General features: G+C 50.2%; 1 protein-coding gene across 2 annotated transcripts; it reads right to left on the reverse strand.

Annotated features, from left to right (window-relative positions):
• Window positions 1-2827: 2827 nt before the first annotated feature.
• LOC118246466 (uncharacterized) lies at window positions 2828-8425 on the reverse strand. 2 transcript variants are annotated; one of them, XM_035543596.1, is made up of 6 exons: window positions 8073-8425; window positions 5114-5401; window positions 4560-4613; window positions 4050-4154; window positions 3847-3893; window positions 2828-3637 (listed from the first exon to the last, which is right to left on the reverse strand). In XM_035543596.1, exons 1-6 carry the CDS (start codon window positions 8131-8133, stop codon window positions 3530-3532), a joined length of 663 nt encoding a protein of 220 aa, XP_035399489.1. In that variant the 5' UTR covers window positions 8134-8425; the 3' UTR covers window positions 2828-3529. The 2 variants fall into 2 exon arrangements, with proteins under 2 accessions (XP_035399489.1, XP_035399490.1); XM_035543597.1 differs by lacking the exon at window positions 4560-4613 and having other exon boundaries at window positions 2855-3637; window positions 8073-8351.
• Between the last annotated feature and the right edge of the window lie 328 nt (window positions 8426-8753).

Consider the following 8753-nt stretch of genomic DNA (forward strand, 5'->3'; position numbering starts at 1 on the left):
AGCATGACTACAGCTTTGCTCAAGACCTTGTATCCTGCTGAACTCTTTCTGCTGGAGATTTTATTGAGGAACGTGTAGTAACCATGGTTACAGCAACTGTGAAGCTGAGTAATACCAGGGTGAACCAATTCAGCGGTGCCCACACACCCAAAAGGACCATTGCCAGCTGCAGATGTGATGAAGGACCCCATGCGTTAGGGATAAAAACTGTTAGGTTGTTCCAATGTGAAACAGGCATTGTTGTGAGACTAGCAAGGTGCAACTCTGACCTTGCAATGATACATATTGCTTGTTCAGCAACGTGGCACCAGGCCACAAGTCATCCGGCATGAGACAACACTGCCATCTGCACAACACGCGCTGGCCACATGGCTGTGCATGATTGCAGCAGCCTATCAAGGATTGCGGAGTGCTCCCCTGAGGCCGGGGCTGCCAGTCGTGCACTGACCCGGGTTCAGGAGCATGCACGGGCAAAACCTATAAACAGAGCAAGTTGCTCTGAGTTGGTGAGGCAGGAACATCAACCGAGGTCAACGTTGCCTCTGTGGGGATGCCCGCAAGATGTTGATATCTACCGCACTGACAGGATGCTGAGCGTGACCTGGCTAAGCATCTATGACATCAATGACTGGGAAAAGCATCGTGCTCATCAGTACCCTTGTCATCACCCTGGGGTCATTATGTTAACAAGCTAACTCATTAATAAATTCTTTGTCTCTCTATCACTGCTCAAGTGTGTGTGTGTGTATGTTTGAGTGTATTTGACATCCCCATATAGCTCGCTTGCTTTATATATATGTGTATATATAAATATATATATATCTTGTCTGATCCTTGCTGGGCTGAACCAATCAGCTGCAGCCCCTGGAATCTAACTAGAACACCCCAAACCCAAGTGCTGGTCTTCACAAAACACCCTTCACCAAAGATTGTGGAAGCTGAGTTGCTCCTCTGTCACCAGGGTCCCCAGACACTCACTGGTACAATTCTGCCTAAAAAATAATGGGAGAAGCAGCACTTTTGGATCCCTTTCCCAGTGTGACTCGAGCTCCTTCTGTGCAGGGAGCAACGACAGCAGTGCAAGGAGGAAGTCCTCCTGCTCCTGGTCCTGAAACCTGGCCTACGAAGCCGGATGTCTCACCCACCAGGCTTGAGAGTACATGGCCATGACTTGGACATGGATCCCTGGCTGCTCCCATCCACGCCAAAAGCTGTCTTTGTGGCAGGGAGCCAGAGGGAACCATGGGGCAGGCTCCCAGACACCAACAAGCAGGAGGAGACAGGGAGGTAGCAATTACGTGCATGGGGAACATTGCATTTGTTATCACTTTTTCTCTACACAGGCACTGGTGCACTTGCTAAATCACCTGTGATAACATCTTTCTGAGAACTGAAATTCTGCCACTCAGCTCCGGACATGCGTACTTCACATCTCTAAAAATAGCCAATCTACAAAGACATTTCCCCATGCTTCCTGTATGCTCTTGCAAAAGACCCAAAGATCTCAAGAGATTATCTCAGCCAATTCCTTAAGTACTCATGGGTAACTTCACATCTTGCTCACTACTCTAATTGTTTCTTTTCTGGTTCTGGCTTGCTCCTGTGTGTCCTTCCTAAAAACAGTGTAACAGGTCTGATCCCACTAACCTCAGGTGCAGGGCAGGATGCAAAGGCAGGATGCAAAGGCAGTACTGTAAATGCTTCCACTTTCTTCAGGTTGTGTGTTTATGATTTCTTCTTCTTGGTGAAACAACAAGCCAAACCTTTCCTTTTCCTTCCTCTTGAGTTTTTTATGCAGTGACACAAATATAGAGCCTTTTGCACCACTTGTTAGTTTTAACTCATTTTGTACCTTAGCTTTCTGATTCTACCTCAACAACTTAGCAATTGTGTTATTGTGCCCATGTCATTGATATTTTTCCTGTCTTTGTGGCCATTTTGTTCATCTGTGGGATGTTAAGGAGATCCTCTGCAGCCCTTTTTGCCTCCTCTGAAGCTTCCCCTCTTGCCTCTGCAAAGAATAACCGGTTGCAGAGGCTTTTAACACATCTCAGACATCCTGCTTGGCTCTTCATTTGAGTCACAAGCAGTCCCTGTCAGTTGAAATCAACTTTCATTTTCTGGAATACTTATCCTCTTCCCTTCTTAATACCAGTGGTCATTTCATGCTGTAAGAGAACAGCTGTGCTGGAGAGCCCAGCTGTCTCCAAAGCGGCCAGTAGACCCCTCGCTGTTCTCTTGCTGGGCTCCAGCCCCCCCCAGGCTCCCTGCCTGCCCCAGCAGGAGGGGGCAGGATGGCTGGGCACCAGACCCCGTCCCCTCTCCACACACTCCAGCTCTGCACCCTCACATCCCACCCAAGTGCAAAGCGATGCATTCTCTTGCTGCAAGGAGAGGGTGGGGAGCCGAGGCTGACCAGGGTCTGGTCTAGGCTGAATCTCGTGTGCCTCCAGGCATGTAGGCTGGAAACACTCCCCAAGAGCAATGGGCATGGTGGCCAGGAGAACCAATACATCTCTTCCAAACGGCAGTTGCTCTTCCAGCTCCTTCAGCTGTTTATGCTGCATTTCATACCTCCCCATTTAATTTCTGCCTTCTCTTTTCAAGCTGCAGCACTCCCAGCAATCCTCCTCTTCCTCCAGGTCTATGAGTGTCCAGGAGGAGGCTGGTGAGGAAGTTCTGCGACTGGTGGAGCCTATTTGTGCCCCACGTTCCCTGGCTACCTCAATGCCTTTATTAGCGTCCCTCCCCACTCCCTGGCAATTCATTCAGTGCTTCAGCTCAGTCCCCACCAGCAGGATGTAACTGGCAACACTGACAGCAAAAAACTTTTCACCTTGTATTTTTATTTTTTCAAATTAGAGTAAAGCTCTATATACATAAGGACATGTGTCAATTCCTGGTATGAAGCAAAGCATTTCAGCTATAGCCACGTTGGACCTCTGCAAAGCAAACTATTCCTTTCTGTCCTTGCTTCTTGTATTTCAAGCGAGTGAATCAGACAAGGGTGAAATTCATCACAGAAGATGCCTGCTCTGGACATAGCAAGGAAATCCAGAAAATTGCTTCAGGCTTTCACAGCGCATACATCACCCAGTGCTGGCAGGAGAGCTTCCCAGAGGGCCACTTGCTCCAGCACTACTGGGACACTGAGTGCTTCCCAGGCTGGGGCGGCCACACAGCGCCTGCTGCTGATACTGAGGCATGGCGCAAGTTGCTAGAAGTGGTCACCAATGATAAGCTGCTGAGGCCTTTCTGCGGGAAGACAAGGGGGACCTGTCCCAGCTAGAGAGCTGGCTTCCACCTCGGAATGTGAAGTATATGTACAGCCGCTTAGGGGTAAACAGAAGGTTTTGATGGCCAAGATTGCACTGCCTTTCAGATTGTGAAAACCAGATCCCTGGTTTTCAGGGATCGCAACTGTGGCAAGCATGTGACAAGCTGTTTGTCCCTCCTTTATCACTCACTTGCCCTGTTCCCTGTAGGAGAACCTTCCCTTTGCATCAGCAGCATAGGCATTCTCAGCTCTCTACTTCTGTTGTGATTTTATCTCAGCGTAAACAACTTCTGAGGCAGCAGGTTTTGTCTCTGTCTTTTCAAACTTCAGCTTCATATACACCACCTCCTCGTTTTGAGGCTGCAGAGGAAGACAGCAGTGAGCAAGTCCTTGGCTGTCAGTTCTGCACATGCCCAGATACTGGCACAAGTTATTTCCCACTGGCCAACCGCTGTACAGGAGGCCCTGGCTTGCTCAGAAACTGTTGCTCTGAAGCCCTTTAAACCGACATTCAAGTGCTCTTTGTTAGAGAGAACAGAGCAACACATGAAAAGCTCTCCCCAACTTACCGTGCTGAGCTGATTCATCTCTGCCACATGCTTGCTTTCGGATTTTCCTGAAAAAGAAAATGTAGTTGACTTTCATTAATTTTAATGCAGAAAACACCTGCACAGCAGGCATTTCCCATGTCTCAGTTCATCCAGAGAAGGTCATGAGACAGCGCTCACCGGCTCCCACTGGAGACGGTGGTGTAGCCCAGGCTCAGCCTTACCTTTAGCATTCCTTTGGTTCCTTCTGCACAAACATACCAAAACACAAATCAGGAAGAAAAGCGACAAAACCACCAATCCAGGGATGATATACGTGTGGATGATTCCTGTGTTACACAACAAGCACAGAATGCGCATGAGCTGCTGTCCCCACACCACAGCTTGCAGCCTCGCAGCAGGAGCGCTCCCAGAGCACCCAGCTGGCTCATGGTCTGCACCCCAAAATACCCTCCACCCTTGCTGACAAAGCCCTGCTGGGGAAGGTCCCTAGAAACTCATCCAAAAGGCTCTGCCAGCTGGGGGCCATGCGTGGCAGCCCCCTCCCCATATTGCTGGTGCTCATGGCCTGTGACTGGCTGGTGCCCACACCAGTTTGCCAGCAGCTCAGACATGGGAGAACAGCAGGAGCCATTTCCCCCCTTTCTGCCCCTCTTTCTCCCTAAGAACTCCTACAACCCCCTCACAGCTGCAGACAGTTCAGGCTCCAGCACTTCGGGGCCGTGGTGCCTCACCTTCCTGGGTCTGAGACTCAGGGGTGCTGGTCGCGTACGTCTCAGGGTCAGATTCTGGAAGGCAGAGACACAAGTGAATGACCACGTGGAGGCAGCAGGTGCCACGCTCATCGCTCTGCTGTTGGCAGGGACGCCTGCAGTGTCAGATCAAAAACTGCAGAGGACTGAGGGAGACACCTGCTCCTCCTGCAGCCTAGGCAGAAGGGTCTGCAGGAACCTGGAGCAGGAGGTGCTGCCAAAGCCCTGAGCTCAGTCGCCATTGTTTCCCAGAGCCAGGAGATGTGCATTGGGACTGAGGGCTGGCTGTAGGCAAGCTGTCAGCCATAGGGAAGCAGAGATAATGTAGTAGTTGTTCCCCCCCCCCCAGCCTCCATGGCTTCATTCCATCCCCCAAAGCTCACTCTGGCAAAGAGCTTCTGGAGTAGCTTAAAAATTGCTCCTGAACCTCAGAGCTGAAGTCACTTCCCACCTACCAAGCGAGGCCCCCTCTCTGTCTCTGCCTCACCCCTTCCCCTCCGTGCTGCCATGGGTGTTGGTGGCCTTGTGGCTCTTACCCTGCTGGGTCTTGTTGGTTCCATCTTCCACCCTGGATGCGTTCCTCATGTCACATATGCATGTTGCTGTTTTTGTTTCATTCACACTTCCAAAGGCAGAACTATTTTTCTCATATAAAAAGTGAATCACAACTTTCTCTACCTTCTTCTCCGTCACGTTTTTGATTTGGTCTATAAACTGTTTCACCATCTTGTCAGTGCTGTTTGACACCATCTGGAACAGAGACTGGAAGCTGAGCTCTGACACATTGATTGTCAATGAGGAGACTGTAGGCTGGTGAGGGAATCCTGCAGAAAAAGAAACACGAAGGGCTGGGTTTGTGTTAAGAAATACCCACTTCCTCCATGTGAAGCCCTGAGGATGTCAGCTGACCCCCTTCCCAGGCATCAGGCTTAGGGACATCTCCAATTCTTTTTTTCCCTGCCTGTTTTCACGGAACAGAATCACAGAATCGCTTGGGTTGGAAGAGACCTTAAAGACCATCCAGTTCCAACCCCCTGTCAAGGGCAGGGATGCCACCCACTAGATCAGGTTGCCCAGGGCCTCGTCCAACCTGGTGTTGAAAACCTCCAGGGATGGGGCATCCACTAAAGGGGAAGGACCAAGTCCATCAACCCATTGGCAACACCTTTCCAGCAGCCCAGAAAGCTGCTGGCCTTTTTGTACTGGGGGTGCATTCCCTTCACACCTAGGTTCGTTCATGTAAAGTTGCTTTCCAAACTGTCAGCCCGCGGCATGGATGGGTGCAAGTGGTTTTTGCTCCCTGGGGGCAGAACTTTGCATTTTCCTTTGTTTAACTTCATGAGGTCCCTCTCTGTCCAATTTCTTGAGCTTGTCCAAATCCCTTTGAAAGACAGCACAAGCATCTGGTGTGCTCTTCCCAATTTGTTACCTTCAGTGAACTTGTTCAGCCTGAGCTCTGTCCTATCATAACTGATGATGTTAAAATCGATTGGCTCCAGCATTCAGCTCTTGGGTAGACCACTAGTTATTGGCCTCTTGTTGTGTGGGCTTCATGGTGCTATCAACATCTTTTTTGCTCTGCAGTCCAGCCAGTTTTTGATCCACCTTGGTGTCTAGTTACCTACTCCGTGTTACTTTTGTTTGTCTACGAGAATGTTATGGGATACAGTGTCAAAATGTTACTGAAGTAGAGATAAACAACATTCACGGTTCATCTTGCCCACCATTGCATGGTCACTGCAAGTGAAGTTGCCCTAACCTTAATATTCCTGACCAGTTCTCTCTTATTTGTACACACCAGGTCTAGCAGAGCATCTCCTTTCATCAGATTCTCGATCACCTGTGTTAGAAAGCTGTCATCAATGCTCTCCAAAAGTTTCCTGGAGTGTTTGACAGCTGTGGTTCGTATCCCTCCAGCAGGTAACAGGGTGATTTAAGTCTGCCAGAGCCTGTGGAAATTATGCTGCTTTTAGCTGCCTAAGGCAGCATCAACTATTGTTTACGATCAGGCAGTGCACAGCTGGTACTCACAATAGCATCACTCACATTGATCTGCCCGCTAATCCTGATCCTTAAGCTCTGAACTGTCTCTTTATCCATCCCAAGGCAGACTTCCATGAATTCCTGCTGCCTTATCAATAAAGGGCAATTTTCCTTTCACTGTCATCCTGGTCCTTAGCTATAAAAGGATCATATCACAAGCTTTGCTAAAGTCAAGGTATACAACATCTGCTTCCCTCTTTTCCCTACAGCCAGTCATCTCATCATAGAAGGTAACCTGACCAGTCCGGCACAATTCACCCTTGGCAGATCTATTCTGGCTCTTCCCAGTCATATTCCTACCCTTCCTGCTCCTGGAACCATTTTCCAGGAAGACTTGCTCCATAACCTTCCCAGAGATTAAGTACAAGGCGGTATTTGCTCAGGTCCTCCTCCTTGAATGTAGGCGTGATGTTTGCTTTTTTCCAAACATCAGTTAACATTCTTCAATTATTGTGACCTTTCAAAAATGATGAAAGCAGCCTCATCACAATATCATCCAGCTCCTTCTACAACCCAAGTACAATTTATCTGGTCCCATGGACTTAGGTACTTCTTAACTCCATCTTCTATGGTGGCTAACGCTTTACTCCAGTAGACCTGATAGTCTCGGGAAATTGAGAAGCTGAAGAGCAGAATAGACCAGCAAAAAATAACAGGGAAAAAAAAGAAAAAAGAAAAAAAGAAAAAAAAGCACTGAGTACCTCAGCCCTTTCCATATCCTTTTCACTGTGTCCTCCGCCTCTCCCTCACATGAGTTAACTCATAATCTCCTTTAGCTTTATTTTTGCTCTCAACATACTTACAGAAACCATTCTTTCTGCCCCTTCATATTCCTCAGAAGCTGGAACTCCAGGTGACACTTGGCTTTTCTAACACTATCAGTGTGTGTTCAGGCAGTGTGTCTACATTCTCCCAGGCAATCTGTCCTTGTTTCCACCTTTGGGGGACTCTTCTTTGTGTGTTTGGGATGAGTTATGGGCACACTGTTTATCCATGCTGATGTCTTCTGCGTTATGTTAGGTGTGTCCTACTTGAAAGAGCTTTCTATTTCCTGCTCTGAAGAAGAGGCTGTTCTGAAGCCTGGGGACCAAAACTGGGTCCCTGCAGGCAGCTCCTGGAGCCTGTGCCCAGGCAATGGCAGGGGGGCCACTGCCAGGCACCTGGTGAGGTGCTGGTGCAAAAGGGGCGTTAAATGCTGCAGGAAGAGCAGAGCTCAGAGCAGATGGCAAAGCAGAGGCAGCTCTGTCCCAAACCTCTTGCAGGTACATTACTCACGCACAGAGTGCAGAGAGCAGGCAACTTTCCTGCAGGCACTTGGAGGGACTGGTGACGCAGCCCTGCGATGCCCTCCAGCTGCCTGCAGGCCATGGTCCCCAGTGGTGGTACTGCCCCTCACCCCCCCCCTCATCCTCACACACCTCCCCAAAGTGAGGTCTCGTCCTCTGGACTCACCTGCAGGCAGCCAGGCGAGGAGCAGCAGGGGCAGAAAGCCGCTCAGCAGCAGGGTGCTCATGTCTCCTTCCTCGGCCAGCTCTCCAGAAAGCCTCCCAGCGCACGGGGCGGGGGGGCTGGGGCCACGTCTTTTCCTGCGGCACTGGGGCGGTTGCTCTGCACCGCTCACCCGTGCTGTGCAGGCAGTTCCTCTTGCACGCCAAGGTTTACCCTCTCCTCAGTTCCTTCACTTCAGCCTGATGTTATCTCCTCTCTTTGCTGCTTGATTCCATCTCATCTCAACCATGTGCTCTTGGCTCTGACACAACACACCACAGCCAGCCATGTGTGTTGGCGGTTCCATGCTCTTGCCTATCGCAGCCTGGTGGCTCACTGTCACCAGCACGGGCGGGTGAAGTGCATGCCCCATGGGTACAGGGGAAAGGGCTTCCCAATTTCCCTTGCCCTTGGAGCCCTTTTCACACCAGGGGACAGACCCCTCTGAGGAAGCAGTGCTCCCACTGCTGGGGGACCAGGCGTGTATTCACACTGCTGGTGACAACAGGAGAGGCCGTGCCAACCCCAAAACACCGCGGCCACTCTGTGGATGGTTTGACATGGGGATGGGTTGACCAGATCTCGCCAGCTGCCCACACGTGGGCTGTCAACACAAGCTTCTGCCTGGCCAGGACAATGCGCTCT

Source organism: Cygnus atratus, chromosome 12 (assembly GCF_013377495.2).
Source record: "Cygnus atratus isolate AKBS03 ecotype Queensland, Australia chromosome 12, CAtr_DNAZoo_HiC_assembly, whole genome shotgun sequence".
NCBI lineage: Eukaryota > Metazoa > Chordata > Aves > Anseriformes > Anatidae > Cygnus > Cygnus atratus.

What these genes read in the sequence shown, in the direction of transcription:
- LOC118246466 (XM_035543596.1), bottom strand. Translation starts at nt 8,133, where the DNA reads ATGAGCACCCTGCTGCTGAGCGGCTTTCTGCCCCTGCTGCTCCTCGCC. An exon ending in AACCAACAAGACCCAGCAGG is followed by an intron (nt 4,614 to 5,113) that starts GTAAGAGCCACA and finishes TCTGCCTTCCAG; the next exon opens with AATCTGACCCTGAGACGTAC. An exon ending in GAACCAAAGGAATGCTAAAG is followed by an intron (nt 3,894 to 4,049) that starts GTAAGGCTGAGC and finishes TTTCTTTTTCAG; the next exon opens with GAAAATCCGAAAGCAAGCAT.